Source organism: Eleginops maclovinus, chromosome 24 (assembly GCF_036324505.1).
Source record: "Eleginops maclovinus isolate JMC-PN-2008 ecotype Puerto Natales chromosome 24, JC_Emac_rtc_rv5, whole genome shotgun sequence".
NCBI classification, from domain to species: Eukaryota; Metazoa; Chordata; class Actinopteri; order Perciformes; family Eleginopidae; genus Eleginops; species Eleginops maclovinus.
Genome location: NC_086372.1, coordinates 4,065,423 through 4,082,880, shown reverse-complemented (window position 1 = coordinate 4,082,880; position 17,458 = coordinate 4,065,423). Strand labels below are relative to the sequence as shown.

At 45.5% G+C, this 17,458-nt stretch overlaps 2 protein-coding genes across 4 annotated transcripts in view; both read left to right on the top strand.

The window, feature by feature from the left end:
- The window catches only part of xirp2a (xin actin binding repeat containing 2a), a 41,605-nt gene extending 30,617 nt beyond the window's left edge, over nucleotides 1-10,988 (top strand). Inside the window, exons 8-10 of the mRNA XM_063877802.1 lie at nucleotides 374-9,623; nucleotides 10,628-10,761; nucleotides 10,835-10,988. Coding sequence (XP_063733872.1) covers nucleotides 374-9,623; nucleotides 10,628-10,722 — 9,345 coding nt within the window. The 3' untranslated portion in view covers nucleotides 10,723-10,761; nucleotides 10,835-10,988. The remainder of the gene's footprint in view (nucleotides 1-373; nucleotides 9,624-10,627; nucleotides 10,762-10,834) is intronic.
- A 2,918-nt stretch (nucleotides 10,989-13,906) lies between these two features.
- Nucleotides 13,907-17,458, top strand: part of LOC134860911 (beta-1,3-galactosyltransferase 1-like) — an 80,654-nt gene continuing 77,102 nt past the window's right edge. The window contains exons 1-2 of one of the 3 annotated variants that reach the window (XM_063877792.1): nucleotides 14,075-14,140; nucleotides 14,412-14,462. The gene's annotated coding sequence lies outside the window, so the exon portion shown is untranslated. Of the gene's footprint in view, nucleotides 14,141-14,411; nucleotides 14,463-17,458 lie in introns of all 3 variants that reach the window. The other 2 variants (XM_063877793.1, XM_063877791.1) reach the window with 2 other exon arrangements.

The window sequence follows — 17,458 nt, the reverse complement described above, 5'->3', positions numbered from 1 at the left end:
AAAGAGAAACTGAGACTGAAACAAGAAGTCACATTACAGTCTGCAGTTAAGATGATCTTTTATGAACATTTCAGTCAAGTTAGTAATGACGAACATACATAACTGGAGATGTCTGGGTTTGACAGACTGGGAATGTGTCTTGTTCATTTACATCCAAATAAGGTTTGTTATTTGCTGCTTCTATTTGACTCAGCTGCAAATAATGACTCTTGTAATGATTATCATTTTAAATTGAAAGCTGATACTTCCTTTTCTAAACTACTCTGTATTTCAAAGCTGTCCTTTTCTCTGCTTTTCATGACACAAATATTTCCATTTCAAAACTGCTTTTACTTTCCCTCTCTCCTTAACAAACATCGCTTACCAATCATAGGTTGATGTGGATTTCAACCAGTTTCAGTGGACACCAGTTCATCAGTCCTCCAAAGCCTCAACCAAGACAAGCTATGACATGTCCTCCACCGTAAAGACGGCCAGTGCCTCATCCGTAGCGTCCGCCTCTTCAGTTAATTATGAGATGCCCGATCACTTCCCTCCCCCACCCATGAACCTGTTACAGGACACTCCTGAGTGCATCTCTTCCCAGACTCAAGACTCAGCCTCCCAGCATAAGCACACTGCTTCTAAGGAGCAGTACTTTAAACACAAGAGCCAGGCTGAACTAAAGCGCATCTACAAGCACATGAATCCAGACGTACGCAAGAACCTCGAGGAGGACTTCTTGCTTGAGCTCACTGAAGCGGAGAAGAAGGACTTTGAAAGCGAGGAGCTGGTGGGAGAAGTCCAGCAGGCGTGCTATTTGTTTGAAAATGACGGTGACAACTCGAGTAGGGGTTCGAGTCCTGACAGAGAGTCCGTGGAGTGGGACGAGGTCCTCAAAGGCGAAGTGCAGAACAGGCGCTGGATGTTTGAAAATAAGGCTCTTGATGAGATCAAAAATGACACACTGGATGAGGACGAGGTGAGGAATATCGCCCAGCAGGAAATCATTGCGGGCAAAGATGTCAGACACACAGCTTGGATGTTTGAGACTAAGCCCATGGATGCTCTCGGGATAGAAGGGACTGAATCCGCAGAGCAGTTGCAGAAATCGACTGATCTCGCAAGAGGAGATGTCCGTACTGCTACATGGCTTTTTGAGACGCAGCCACTGGATTATCTCAATAAGATTTACCAAGAAGACGAGCAGGAGACTGATATTGTCGCCACCAAGAGCATTACGGGCGGAGATGTGAAAACGGCTAGATATCTCTTTGAGACCCAGCATCTGGATTCAATGGGGAAAACAGAAACCATTGAGGAGAGCCACTTCCTTAACCTGAAGTCAGAGCTGGAAGAAATCAAAGGCGATGTGAAGACAACCACTCGCATGTTTGAGACCCAGCCCATGTGTGTCATTAGGGGGGATTCAGGAGAGATGTTGGAGATCACCACCATCCGCAGGGAGGAGACGGCGAAAGGAGACGTCAAGACATCCCGCTGGATGTTTGAAACCGAGCCTCTGGATATGATCAATAAAGACCCTGCGATGGTGAAGCTCATTTGTGGCATATCCATGGAGGACAACATCCAAGGCGGTGTGAACAAAGGTAGATGGCTTTTTGAGACAAAGACCCTTGACACCATTAAGGATGAGGAGTGGGAGGGTTCCAGGAAGCAAAAGGAAGACATAATTGGTGCTGATGTGAGGAAGCACTGTCTGGTTTTCGAGACTCAGTCTATGGATACTCTGAAAGACAACGCCAATGCTAGACCTTTACCTGCAGAGGAAATTGTAGGAGGAGATGTTCGATCAGCCAAACATCTGTTCGAGACAGTACCCATGGAAAATCTGAAAGAACTGCTGGAAGTGGGAAAACTGAAGAAAATGGTTGCATCTGAAGAGGAAAAGGGAGATGTGAGGCATCAAAAGTGGGTCTTTGAGAGCCAGCCCCTGGAGAATATAAGAGAGGAGAAGAGGGAGATTACAAGAACTGTGAACGTTGAAGCTCTCGAAATAGGAGATGTGACAAACTATAAAGAAAGGTTTGAAAGTATGGATTTAAGCAAGTGTGAAGGAACACAGAGAATTCAAGTTGAAGGTGTCACAAGTGGATCCGTCAAATCCAACAGAGTTCTTTTTGAATCTACCCCGATGTATGCTATGCAAGACAGCTTTGGTCATTATCACGAGGTAAAGACCGTGAGGCGGGAGGAGATTGTGAAGGGTGATGTGCGCAGCTGCAGATGGATGTTTGAAACACGTCCCATTGATGAGTTTGATGAAAGCATCAATAAGTTTCAGATCATAAAAGGTATATCAAAGCAGGAAGTCCAGTCCGGGGATGTCAAAACAGCTAAGTGGCTGTTTGAAACTCAAGCGCTTGATGCCATTAAAAGTGCCAACCATTTGGAAGATGAAGAACAAAAAACTAAGGAAGATATTGAAATTGAGAAAGGGGACGTTAAGACCTGCAGGTGGCTATTTGAGACTCAACCGATGGACGTTCTGTATGAAAAAATGGAGAAGAGTGAGGCTGATGTGGAAGAAGTTCAAAAAGGAGATGTCAAAACATGCACATGGCTCTTCGAGACCCAGACACTTGACAACATACGTGATCATACAGAGTCTGACACCATTCTGAAAACCTGCACTGTGAATCAAGATGACGTCCAAGGAAAAGATGTAAGACTGGCTCGCTTCCTCTTTGAAACTGAGAACCTGGAAAATATCACAGGTGAGGACAGGAGGTCTTTCAGGAGGGTCACAAAAATCGATATCGACTCAGGGGATGTTTCCAGGATGAAGTACATCTTTGAGAACCGCTCTTCTGACATCATGAGCTCCACTTCCCAGGAAACAATGCACAGGATGAAAACGCAGCAGGCCGAGGACATCCAGGCGGGAAACGTCGTCAACTGCACCTATATGTTTGAGAATCAGCCAATTGATGCCATACGTGACGATTCCACAGAGACCAAGGAGAGTCGCACTGTGACTGACGTTCAGGGGGGCGACGTTGGCAAAGGCCGCTTCATCTTTGAGACATACTCTCTGGATGAAATTAAAGAGGAGTCCTCTGAGACTGATATTTCTAAACTCGCTAGTATCTTCAGAGATAAAGAAGAGAGGGGGGATGTGAAGAATTACACCATGATGTTTGAAACTCAGCCGCTCTACGCCATCTGTGACAAAGAGGGCCATTATCATGAAGTAACTACAGTTACCAAGGAGGAAATCATTAAAGGAGATGTGGTGGGAGCTCGATGGCAGTTTGAGACAAAGCCTCTGGATTCAATTAGAGATTCAGAGCAGGTCTATGTGATTAAATCTGTGACTGAGGAAGGCATCAACAAAGGAGACGTTAGCTCTGCGAGGTGGAGGTTTGAAACGCAACCCCTGGATGAAATTGCAGAGGACATAAAAACCAGGTCTAAAACAGTTGAAGATATCCAAGGAGGCGATGTAAGGACAAATAAGCAGCGATTTGAGACTGATGAGATGTCCCAAAGGTACATCAGAACAGTTAGCGTGAGCGAAATCCAAAAAGGCGATGTCAGATCTGCCACGTGGATGTTTGAAACGCGCACAATGGATGAGATCCACAGTGAAGGCGCAGAGTACGATGGCATGGAGAAAGTGACAAAAGAGGAAGTAATGAAGGGGGATGTCAAACAGTCTGTGTGGCTCTTTGAGAAGCAGCCTCTTGACAGCATCAAACAGACTGACGGATCAGAGCTCCTTGTCTCCAAGGAGGAAATCCCACAGGCCGATGTGAAGACAACTACATGGCTATTTGAAACAACTCCCTTCAATAATTTCAATGAGAGCAGCATGGAAAAGACAGCAATAATAGGTAAAAGCGTCAAAGGGACACTTGAGGAGCTTTACAGTCAGAAAATGGTCGAGTCACAGGGTGTTCTCATCGAGGCAGATGAGATCGGCGATATCCGCATGGCAAAGTATAAACTGATGAACCAGGAAGCTCCCCAAATCCAAAGGGAAGAGATTATCAGGGGGGATCTGAGCAACATAATGATGAACCTGCTGAACCGTAGGGAGATCACTGAAAAGGGGATAACTATTGACATGGAGGAGCGGGGGAATATAAACACCACAGTGAAGCAGCTATTCACAAAGGAAAGGGGAATCAATGTGGAGAAAGAGGAAATTATCCGTGGCGACATTCAAGAGGCCGTAAACAATCTGCTCAAGAGTGAAGGCTCCTCCAAGCATGGCATTCTGATTCAAGAGGACGAGAAAGGAGACGTGAGGATGACTATTTATTCCCTTTTGAATAAAGGAGAGAGGTCTAGCACGGAGAAGGAGGACATCATTCATGGTAACGTAAGCAAAACCCTTCATCGTCTTCTCTCCAACTCAGGAGCAGAAGACGCTAAAAGAATAAGGGTCGGAGACACGGAAAGGGGTAACGTCAGCTTTTACTCCACATGCATTGAGTCAGGAGCCTTGGATTACCTGAAGCAGCTTCAGGGCCAAACCGATGAAGCTCAGGAAAAAGTGGAGAAGGAGAATATCATAGGTGGCGACATTCAGGAGACCAAAATCTTGCTGCAGAAGAATCAGCAGCAGATTGGTCGCACTGTGGCAGAGCAAGACATACTTCCCGGTGACGTTCACAGCAATGTTAAAGTCTTCATGACAGAGCCTGCGGTTACCTACAGGAACCTGGAGAAAAGGGATATTGTTAAAGGTGACCTTACTGCAGCCATGAGTTCACTGACCCATGCCATCAATCAGAAAGTGGTCATCGACAAAGAGGAGGTGGTGAAGGGAGACATACCTACTACTTTAAGGTCTCTGGAGGAGGCGCAGCATCAAAATAAAGGAATGGAAAAGCCTGAAATTGTCAGGGGAGACATCAGAGGTGCCCTCGTGTCACTGGAGAAATCTGCAACCACCAATACGGGAGCGACTGTGGAAGATCTGGTGCCGGGTGATATCAAAGGAACCCTGAAGTCCCTAGAGGAGGCAAAGCAAGCTGTAAAAGAGGTGGAAAAAGAGGAAATCCTCAAAGGAGACATCCACATGGCCATGCAGAGTTTACATGTAGCAACAAGCGAGAAAAAGACTTACCAGCATCAAGTGAGCGAACAAGGGGATGTTAAAGCCACCATCCAGCACTTGCTAGAGCCAACGACTTCTCCTAAAATGCAGCGCAGGGGGAGCATTGAAGGAGATGTAAAAACTTCTATAAAATGTCTCTATGAAGGACAGGATTCAACACTGATGGAGAAAGAGGAAGTGGTAAAAGGGGACGTTCAAGGTGCAATAAAGAATCTAATGCAAAGAAAACAATATTCAAATCCCAAGCGTTCACACAAGAAAGCAAAAGTGCCCGTGAAAAATGCATTAAATGTAAAGCAAGTGGAGCATGAATGCCTACATGAAGCCAAGAGTGAGAGTGTGGCAGTCAATCCAGCCCCCGCTGTGAAAAAGCTCTCTGAGAGCAGTGAGTCACAGAAGCACACACAGAGGCAGAACGAAAGCAAATCGTTGCAAACGCAGGTAATAACCCAAGAGGAACACTCTGTTACTGTAGCCAAAACAGACAATACTACTGGGGCCTCTCAACACAAGAGCATGAAAGAACAAAAACCCAAAGTGCTGCCCCCACAGAAAATACAAGCTCCCAAGCCTATTATGATAAAGCATAAACAAATGACTAATAATGATCAAACAGAATCAAAAGCAGTCGATGTGAACGTGATGAAAGAGGTGCATAGCACATCACAGAGCAATATTTCAAACAAGCAATCGTGTGAAACAAAGACAATCAAACAGGTGCAGACTACAGTGACGGAGAAAACGGTCGTGCATAAGCAGAATGTGTCCGAGCAGATGTCTCAAAAGCAAACTGAGAAGAAGGAAATCACACAAAAGCAAACTGAGAAGAAGGAAATCACACAAAAGCAAACTGAGAAAAAGGAAATCACACAAAAGCACAACATGAAAAATATAAAGGGTGAATACCGTAACCTGGACATGAAAGGGAAAAGTGTAATCAAAAAGGCCAGGCCGGAGATTCACTTCCCCCCTCCTCCCTCTTCACCGCCTCCGTCCTCAGAGTCTGAGCTCTCTCTCCCTCCACCGCCATCCCCAGTGCTGGAGTGCCCAGCCCCCCCTACTTCTATCATGAGGCAGGACAGCGACCTCCCACCTCCACCACCTCCGCCTCCCATGGAAGGCAAGTCTGAGCCTGACTTTTTCCCTCTTCCTCCACCTCCTCCGCAAGATTTTCTCCCTCCACCTCCCTCTCAGCAGGAGCTTTATGCTATGCCCCAGTCTCCCCCTGCTAAGCTGGGAAAACCCATCGGCAAGCCTTTATTCAAAGTGCCCAAGCAACCAGAAACACTGAAGCTCCCGGTACAAGTTAAACCTAAATGGCAGAAAAAGCAGCCCACTCCTTCACCACCCCCACCCCCACCTCCACCTCCACCTCAGCTCCCTCCTGAGCAAGCAGAAACTGTCTCAACAGAGCGTAAAGAAGAAGTTCATGAAGTGAAAATGGAAACCAAACACATTGAAACAAGCAAACAGATTCAGTCTGAGTCAAAAGCAATGTCACCAACAAAAATACCAAGCATCCCAGCTATGAAACCTAGAGAGAGTCCACAGCCGCCTAAAAAAGTGTTTGTCCCTCCTATTAAACTGCCTCCAACTCCTGAACCCCCAAAATCGAGACCTTTTGCTCGCAAATTTAAAACCCCTCTCATGCTTGCAGAGGAAAGGTACCGCCTACAGCTAGAGAAAGAGGAGTCCATGAAGAGTACTGTCACATCTCCCACTTCTCCACCAATTAATCTACCCTCCTTTGCTGCCAGTCCTGAGCCTCCTGCAGCACAGAAAACGGACCCAGAGGTCGCCACGGAAGCCACAAAGGCAAAGTGCGAAGAAGTTAAGGCTATTTCCAAAGAAGGTACACCGCCTCCCAAGAAAACCCCTTCCCAGATCCCTTTGAGCAAACCCTTGATCTCAGTGGTAAATAAGAAATCAGCTACAGGATCTTCAAGTGTGTCCGTAGATAAAAAGCACGTTGCCAGCGAGCACTCCTCAGAAAAAGTGCTTGCCTCAACTGATGTCACTGCAAAGAGCCAAACCGCAGCCAAGAATCAGACCGTCGTTTCTCAGTCTCATCGTGAGGCCTCAAGTATTGAAGTCCAGTCATGCTCAAATGTGGTCACTTCTTCTGTCACGGAGCAGCAGCAGTTTATTAAGAAATCCAGCACCAGGTCTATCACTGCCACACAAAGTGATGTCCATGAAAATGCAAATCTACAAAGCCAGACTGCGGTCACTTTGAAAGCTGAAGATGTAAAGAATATTAATGCGCCTCTGACACTGGAGGGGAAAATGAGTCCCTCTCATCCCACAAAAATCCCAAAGGTAACTCCAAGTTTCAAGGTGAAAACCTTCAAGATGCCAACAGAGAAGAAAGAGGAAAAGTTGGACTGCGAGATGAAAGGTGAAGTGCATTTACAGCAAGAGAAAAGCAATGTTTCACAGAAAAGTGAAACAAAAGTGAGTCAGAATAGCGACCAGGTGACGTCTGCAAAAACTGAGATGAAAACAGAAATTAAAGTAAGTGAGAAGAATAGTCACGTGACCCCACCTATGGAGAAAGTCAAAGTGGAGGTGCAAGTGAAAAAGGGAACACAGATGCAAAAGAAAGAGGCTGGAGTACAGCTGTCACCATCAGTCACCGTTTTAATGCCCAAGGTGGCTAAGATAACATCTGCAGCAACTCATCAAGGACAAAGCCATGCATCCGTGTCCCACAGTCAGCAGAGCATGAAGACAGAGAGCGTGCAAAGACACGAGGAGGTGGTGGTGACTGAGAGGGTGGTGCAGCAGCAACGCCTTCAGAAGCAGGAGGTCGTTCAGGTGCAAAAACAAATAAATGTTCAGACAGCAGAAACAAGTAAAACGCAGATAAATGCAATAAAGTCCAAAGATTTCCCTAAGAACGTGTCTGCACAAGCAATTGGGAAAATGACCCATAAAGAGGAGGCTCTTTCCGAAGAAATCACAGATTTTGAGAAATGTAATGTAATGCAGAAGCTGCTCGTTGAAATAAAGGAGCTGGAAGGCACACCGAGCAAAATAAACTCCAACTCTGTCAGGATGATAATAACCGAAGTCCCTGACTGGGCCATGGGCGCGGATGAGAAAAATAATTTAAGTGAAATTGCTAAACAGCAAAGTAAGAAAAAGCTGAAAGAGATGATGGTGTATGTGAAGAACATTTTCCAAACAAAGCTCATAACTTTAAGGGAAACCTTGACAGCCGTGGAAGAGAAGGAAGAGAAGGAAGAGAAGGAAGAGAAGGAAGAAGCGCCAGCGCCGCCGGCAGTGCCTCCAAAACCTGACAAGAAAGTTTTCAGCGGAGCAACCACCAAGATTTCAAAGATCAGTATCGGCTCGTCTAAGAGTGAAAGGAAGGTGGTGGAGGAGAAAAAGTCAATCCAGGAGAGAAAAGTGCACCAGGAGATAAGTGAGGCGTCTGATCAGAGGGTGTCCTCCCCGTTAGCCAGCATCCGAAGTCCCTCACCCACTTTTATTAGTATTGAGTCAAGGAGGATCGACTCGCCCCTCAGAGTGACCCCGTCTCCTCCACCCTACAAGTCAGTCGGGACGCCCCCGCCTCCTCCTCGCAAGTCATTCACTCCCACATCTCCCTTTAGAGCCACGCCGTCACCTACGATGAGTCGCTCAGAGAAGCTGATGAAACTGAGGGATACCACCTCCATGCTCTCTCGCGGCTTCACCCCACCACCTCCCATGCAGGTGCAAGAGTGTTTTGCAGCTGAACGAGAGCTATCTTCCTCACTAAGCGACAGGGAGACTCCCGTAGAGAGAGATGAGCAAAGGTTGATGGAAGCTGCAGAAAGTGGGGACTCCATGATGACTGTAAGAGATAAGAAGTCTTTCTTTGAGGAGGCGCAGAAGGCGGAGGTGAGCAAGACGTACATGCGTAAGGATCCCATCGATATCCCTGAGCGACTGGGAGCTGATGCAGAAGAAGGCACTGACGTTGTGACTATAGACCTCACGAAAGAGCATCTCCCAAGAGTTGATCTGTCTAAGCTGGTAAACAGATTTGAGTCCCCGCAACCAAAGGTCTACAACAGAAAAGAGCCTATTGTCATCACGGAGAGGCTGGGGAGCGATACGGAGGAAGCGGAGGACGAGGGGCCGAAAACGGACGAAATCCCGACATTCAACGTCAAGGCGATAAAGAATGTGTTTGAGACAGGAGAGCTCAGTTCTCAGGCGGCACGAGACCTCAGAGAACAAATCGAAAGAAGGGAATCTGAGCCGGCGGGTCACTCAGAAACGACAGCGGTCGCCGAGCAATTCTGCACCATTGACATCTTCGGGAACATCACAGACGGGAGTGAGGGCTCCGTGACCCGCGGTAACCCTCCGTCCTACGCCGATGTGGTGAGAGGCGCGGTCCAGACAGTCCCCGTGCCCCCAGAGGCGTCCACCGAGGAACTGCTGAGAAATTTCCAGCAATCGTGGGCCGAGAGCCAAGGAGTTTTCCAGAACCTGGGTTTCAGCGTCACCGAGCAGAGGACTTCACAGATCGTGACGCACCAGCAGCAGACTGTCGTGACGGGTAAACCAGGCTGTGCAGCATGAGGACACTAAACCGGTGTGATTAACATGCTTTGTGTGTTAAAAGTTGAAGGCATTGTGTGGAGAGGAAAGACGCATTAACTTTGGTGTGACACTTTTATTTACATGGCGTGATTTTCTTTGAAGTGCTTTCATTTGAAACACGCTGAAGCTGGGAGCTGTTGGCGGTTCACTTGCTGTCAGGTTGGCAGATTTTAATATTCACAGGTTGTTGTTTTCATGCTTGTGATGTGTGTAACATATTGAACTAATAATTCTCATGCCTGGGTGTGTGGTGCAAAGGAGGGCATTAAATGTCTCCAGCGAGAAGAAAAACAACAATTTCATTTATTTTTATACTTCACTGGAAGATTCACCTTTTGTTCCGTGCTCATGCTGTGAATTGAAAAAATAAGTAACTTTTAAACCATTTAATTCATTTCCTTTATAAGTCCAATCTCAGAACTTGAAACAAGCCATTTTTAGACAACGAACTGCGATAATAACGCTGATTCTAATTAGAGAATAGTGCACCCTGACTGTGATGTTACACTTAATTGCAGGTTTATATCCCCTTATAATACATCCTCACCTTCCTGGAACAATCTCTGTGGACTTGAAAGTAATCCTTGGAAGCGTTGTAGTTAAAAGTGTAATTAAACTGCAGTGAATATTAATTAATTACTCACTTTTAAGACTCCCAACATGCAACTCCAAAGTGGTCCCAAGATGAGTGAAGGCATAACAAAAACTATTTATTTTCTGACTAACCTACAATTATTTTATTAGTTTGCTTTCCTTAAGGTCATTCTGCTTAGGTGGAAGGGTTCCTAAGCCAAGACGGTTAGGCAAACACTGCTGTAGGTAGCAATACATTGGAATTCATTAATAATAAATGAACCAGGTGAACCTCTTTATTTAGTCCCAAATGATACGGTTGTTGCCAGGAAATGAAAAGGAAACGATGAGCCTGTTAATTAAAGCGTTGCCTTATTTCTTTTTCAGAAAATTCGAGTTCCAGAGTCCGAACTGTGCAGGGTGTGTCGGAAGAGGGTTTACCCGATGGAGTCGCTGATCGCAGACAAACACAACTTCCATAAAAGCTGCTTTCGCTGCGAGCACTGCCGAGGCAAACTAAGGTAAAGATAACTCACACAGCACATCATTATACTGCTTTCTTTGCACTATTTAACCTCTTTTTTCCCTCAACAGTCTTGGAAACTATGCCTCTCTCCATGGACGAATGTACTGCAAGCCACACTTCACGCAACTGTTCAAATCCAAAGGAAATTACGATGAGGGATTTGGACAGAAACCACACAAAGAACTATGGAGTAATAAGGAGAATTCACCCGAAAAGACAAAAGTCAGATCACCGTCACCTGAAATGAAAATCATGGATACCAGCTCTTCCGCTGCTCAGAGCCCGATAGTTACTGAGGAGGAGGAAACTAGAAAGCCAGAGGATGAAAACAAAAAGCTCACCAGTAAGATTTCTGTAGTGTGGCCTCCTCAATCTGATTCCAGAAAGAAATCCTTCACAATAGAGGAGGAGTTGAAGTTGGTTAAGCCGACATGGCCCCCTAAGGAGGGCTCCGCTCAGGAAATTGAACACCTAAATCAGCCGCTGAGGCCTTCATTAAAGGAGACCCATGTCTCCGCAGCTGAAGAACAAAATGGAACCCAGGAAAAAGACAAGAGAGCAACAGAGAATGTGAAAAAGCCTGAAGAGACTCCAGCACAGTCAGGGGCCTCGTCCTCCCCCGCAGCAGTTGCTGAGAAACCGGCGAATGTTACTCACCCTCGAGAAAAGAAAGAGTCAAACAGCGGCTCGGAGGTACAGGAGAGCTCTGAAATGGACTCTGAAGTGCACCCTGGAGTGGAAGAGAAGGAAGAGAGCGCGGGGAATGGTGGCGAAGCTGTGGTGGAGGAAGTGAAAGTAAACGGACACGATGGACAGATAGAAAGTGCAGCAGGTGGGGAGGAAAGTCAGGCGGAGATAGATAAAGGAGATAATGACGGTTTGAACAATGGGGAGGCGGTAAAGGTCACCTTAATAGATGGGGAGGCAAGACAGGCACTGAATGCAAACTCCAACAATAACAATAATTACGGCCTGGAGAAAGGAAACCTGTTTCAAGAGCTCAGTGAGGATGAGGAGGCGAAGAATCTCTTTCCAACAGATTTTTTCCAAACAGATGAAGAATCGAAATGGATGCCAAGCGAAGTGCTGCAGTTGGCACAGAGGGAGGATGCTTTTGTGCCAGCCGGTGCCAAATGTACTGAAGCCACAGAGCGCTCTTCTGACACGAATTTCTTCACAGGCGAGGGAACGCTCCAAAACGAGGCCACGGAGCCGCAGATTAGCACATCAAGCTTCCTGGAGGACATTTTTGCCGGCCTGAGCAGCAGCAGCAGCTCCAACCTGCTATCTGATTTCCCTGGCAGTCAATCTGCCGCCGCAACGCATTCGGTGTCGGCGCTCGATGACCTTTTGGATTTCGGGATGGAGGTAAAAGAAGGATCATATAAAACGGGGCGGGAGGATGAGGCTCCTCTGTGGGGCGATGACGACGACGGGCTGACGGTGGAGGAGCGCATCAAGAGGAACAGATACTACGACGACGACAGCGACAACTCTTAAACTTTTCGGCTAATTATCAGGCAGCCACATGCAATTTCACTAATGTCCATGGAGAGATGAACTGCTCTGATTGTGTTTTTGTACTGAGTTTTAATATCTTTGATCTATACCTAGCTTTGAATGCACCTGGTGTGCAGAGAAATGGTTACTTAGAATATGTTTCTTGACTGATTTATAATATGTGCGTTAATTATTTTCCTCTGAATGAATGCTTCTTTTTTTTTCACTTCTATCCTGTGGTTGAAATAAAGCTTCATGAACTCAAAGATACAAATGAGTTTTTAATCAGTGAGTGGTACTTAGCTGTTTCCTCTTTGTGTGGCTTACTTTGATATATGGCCTACCTAGATAACACAGTCCAGCTGAGATCTCCTGGCGAAAGGCGTATTGATTTCCACTGATGGAGCAGGCCTGTTGTTGGAGTTACAGATTTTTCGATTAGGTGGCTTTTGTCACCTCTGACAGATTTTTTTCCCCTCTTCGGTTACAGCCTGAACCCACGGGGGGTAATTGGCTGCAAAGAAAATATACTGCGATGTTAATTACGCCAGCAAAACCACGACTTTAATGTCAGAAAAGTGAATTCAGCGCGGGTCATGCTGCATTGTGCTGATGGCTCCTTTAAGTCGGGGAAGCATTGTTGCCGGTTCAATAATTCAGCATCCTCTCCTCAGATGCTGTTTGGCATCTTTTTAATTGGGCTATTCATCCCTGGTAACATTTACATTGACGATCCAAAGTTGATGCAGATTTGTATATATATTTTTCGTTTTATTCCTTTACCAAACAATTATAAACCCACATGAATGCCCTTACAATCAGATAGTGGAGGAGAACATAACGAAATGTCTATGATACCAAATTCAATTTGGGATGACTTCAACACTGTGTCCAGTTTTCTCAATGCTCTGTTGTCATTGTGATGTGCAGGGAACCACTGGAACCGGGTGTAAAGATAATGGGAATGTATGCAGTATACTTACACTGACTGATCAGAATGTGGGGGTGGAAATGACTGTCTAAAAAATAAAAGATGCGAGACAGCAGTCAAGTAATTATTTCTGGTAAGACAGCAGGGGTTGAAGTTGGGTCACAGAGTCCAATCGATCCATCCTTGAGCTTCAGTTTTGAAGTGAATCTGTCTGTGTGCTGACCCTTATTGAAATGGAATTGCTGTACATTTGAGTCAGAAATAAAGTGAATCCATTGGGTCTTCACACCCTCAGATGATCGGAGTCCATAAAGGTTTTATATTGGATCTGGCAGCCAACAACAGAACAAGCAGCATGATATTCTCCATGATCATTTTGCATAATATATCACCTTAAACCTCTGCAGAGTTGCCTCATATGGTCCACCGTTCAATAAAAGTGAGAAGCATCTTCAGTGAAATTCAGCTCAAACTGTAGCATTCCGGGAACATGATGCAATAATGCTTTCAATCATAAGTAACACAGTTTACAATGATGAAAAGGTGAACCTTTCCTTTAAATAATGTTCAATCAAGTAAGAATGTTCCAGGCTAGAACCAGTCAAATCAATCATCCAACTCCCCTGCATCCTCCTGCTGCAATTTCTCCGAGCCGTGGGTTTATTTGTGCCCAGATGCCATCAGACCACCCAGGCATGACAAGCGGTCGCTCGGTTGCCTGAAAGTCAATCTCCGTTAAACAAAGAAGCATCATAGTCCTCTCTCTCCCGGTATGCTGTGATTGGCTGCCGGCCCTCCCAATCAGGCTGCCGCTGATTGGACGGCTCCTCTCCTCCTGCCGGCCGCAGACACACCGAGCAGACGAGGGAACGGCACGTTGCGGAGCGGACGTTTTCCCGCTGCTGGGGCAAGTTGGAGCAACGGGACACGGAGAACAGCGCCGGTAAGTGTTGATGAATGCAGAAAATGTGGCGTTAACGGTGTGTTGCGGGGGGCACGCGTACTAGGCACGCGCCAGACGCTCTCGCGCAACTTGACGGACGCTGTTTTCGGAAGTGAAATTGGCCAAGTGCGCTGTTTATTTTATTTTTATGAATGCTATCTTTCCCCTTGTTAATTTGTCCTCACCACTGCTGTGTCGTAGCTGGCTTGTTTTAAAAAGGGCTGACAGAAGTGGTTGTGCTTACAGTTGTGTTTTTAACTTGCTTTTGAAGGTTTACGTCTTGGTCTCGAGCGTTGTGTTGAGCTGCTACCTGCTGTGTGAGGTAATACTGCTCAACAGCCTGGAATCAGTCCTAATCTGCGTTTTCTAGTGCATGCCATCATTTAAATCTAAAGTTGGCTCCATTTACTGTTACTGTTACTGTGTGTGTGTGTGTGTGTGTGTGTGTGTGTGTGTGTGTGTGTGTGTGTGTGTGTGTGTGTGTGTGTGTGTGTGTGTGTGTGTGTGTGTGAGAACAAGAGGCTGAGCCAGATAAATCCAGATAAGTACATGAGAGCATTGTGCATTTCATAATGCTGCGCACTTTATAGCCTAATATTAAGTGTGATGATTTATCTGGCTGCTAATCCATGTCACTTAACATGAACTAGTAAAATCCATCAGTTTCATTGCATGAAGGGATGAGTGTCACCATGCTGAGTTTTATCACTCCATCACATTCTGCTGTTCTGTGAAAGGGACCGTAAAAATGGAGAGTGGGATACTGACTAACCCTCTGTGGCAGGCTGCTCAATGGGATTTTACCTTGCAGTCGGGGGTCATAACAACAATTCACAGCGAGCGCCTCTCCTCGCTGTGAACGGTATGCCTAAGCCTCTAAAAATCCATTCCTAAAGATTTATTTTGACAGTAAGTTTGAGACATGAATGCCACAGATCTCTCCTTTCTCCAGTTCTGATCCTATTTTTGGAATTACTCTGCTCCTCGAGGTGATCACATCAATACCCCTTCACACTCTTTCTTGTCCTGGAGTAATTGCAGGCTCTTTTGTGAGCACCATGGCTTTCAACCTTACACCGCCGCCATGGGTCGTTAATTCCGGCAGCCCTGCCAAATTCTCTCATTTAAGCCTGTGTGCTGGCGCATGACCAGATACTGATATTGTGGGGGGAGAAAAAAATGTCCATTTAATCTCAGAAATGTCCCAGACTCCCCCATTCATCTCCTGTGACAACAATACTGTAGTTTAATCTCAATTAGGCAATGGCATCAACAAACGGCTAATCGCACGTGACAGTGATGAACAGGGGTTTGGAGGTCTGGTGAAATGAAGGTTGTTTAGTATTTTTAGCTTTGCTGTACCGCCTCTGTTTGATACAGCCGCATCTTGATACAAGTCATTTGCCTTCACTAAAGCTCATGATTTAGTAGCTATTTCCAGAATCAAGGTTTGGATTACAGCTAATAAGTTCCCCATCATGCCACAGCTATTAGTCTTTTAAAAAATGATGATGATGATGATTGTGGGCCAATAAGAGCCCTCCGAATGTTTCCTTTCGGCGCCTCTACGCTCCTTAAATCAATGACTTTGTTTTAAAGCATTCGCAGTGTCACTTAAACACTTATCGCACTCCTTATAACTATAAATAGGCTGTTTGGGAGTACTGTGTTGGGAACTACAGCTTATTGACATCCTGTGAGAGGAAGCAAGCCCCCGGGCATGCATCTAACAGGCTGGTTTTAACTCATTTAACCCCGTGTGGGCCTTTTTCATCCTCCCTGTCACAGTTGTTGGGTGAATGTGACATATAGAATTGATCTTTTCAAATGTTCCACATTAAACACATTGATGCCATTCTCATTTGTGGTGCCCGATAGGAAATATCAGATTTCTTTTGGCTGAAATGATTCTGGTGAAGCCCTCAGGCGTGACCAGAATCTGTTAATCACATCACTTTCTGTGCTGGAAATGATAGGAAGTCGATTTATGGCGCTCCTAGAAGAGATAAATTGTATGTGACAGTGATGAATGACGTGTGTAAAGAGCGAAATGAAAAAAGTTTATTACAAAGCAGCTTATTAACTCCTTCCAGATTTCACTGCTCTCACGCCTTTGTTGCTGCTCTCCTTGTCAACACAACTTAAAAGGAAAATGTGTCGGTTGGTTCTTGCTTGTTACGGGGAGCTGTGGCGTGTTGGTGCCCGCGGGGAGCATATGCTGTTTTGTCAGAATCCCATTATTAAGACCGCTTTATGAAGACCTTTTAGGTGCTCTTGGATTGAGCTTTTTCTTCCCCCGTCAACAGCATTGCTTTAATTGTTCTCAGCCATTCATCCTCAGGATTTAGTGTCAGTCACTCAAAGTCTTCTTGCATCAACATTCGACCTTCCTACAGGCGGGGAATCCATCATAAAATAGGAAGAGACTCCAATTTCTCCGCTGAGCAAGGGGCATGGCCTCAATCACAGATATATGATTGTGGAGAAGCATACACTGTATACCCACGTGTGATTGACATCAGGCTCTGCTGTTGTGGGAAATATCAGAAATAAGTGAACGTAAACAAATAACATTGCTTTTTGTGTTTCAAAGGGTGGCGACTTCCAAATATTCAAGGCTGCTTTTTCCTTTTGAATTCTGGTTGGTTAAAACTACCCCGGCTACTACATCTCATGTGGCAGGTGTTAAAGCTGTTAATCACACCCTGGTGTGGCGTGGTTTAAGTGGGGGGTGCTATTCACCTACACCTCAGGCTTTCAATCTGACCTAAAGATGGTAAATGTGTGCCGTGAGGGCGAGCCTGCTGCGCTTGTATCTGACCCTTTGTACTTCAGTTTATTAAGTCCATTAAATAGTGTGACTGCGATCCCACAGCAACCATCACTACCTGTTAGTCATTAATCATAACACGCGGTTAATGTGCGGTCTGATAAAACCAATAATGAATGAATTGAACCTTCCTAGATGGTCGAGTAGATGCAGGAGCTACAAAAGTGTCCAACGAGTTACATGTCAGTCTGTATAACCTCTTATTTACTCCTTTTGGTTTAGTTGTACAAAGTCAGTGCAAACAGAAGCCAAACAAGAACCACAGTGCTACTGTGTCCACTATAATGTATCCTTAGTTTACCTTGTTTCAGATCAAATGCATCCTCTAAAGTGTGTCTGGTATTCAGGTTTCTCTTCGTTCTGACGTATTCAAAATGTTAAATGTTAAGAGTCTTTTTCTAATTATAACTTTCATAATTCCCGTTGTTTTAAACAAACTAGAGAAACTTTGAGATGTCAGTTGTGTATTTCACCGGCTGTAAAGACAA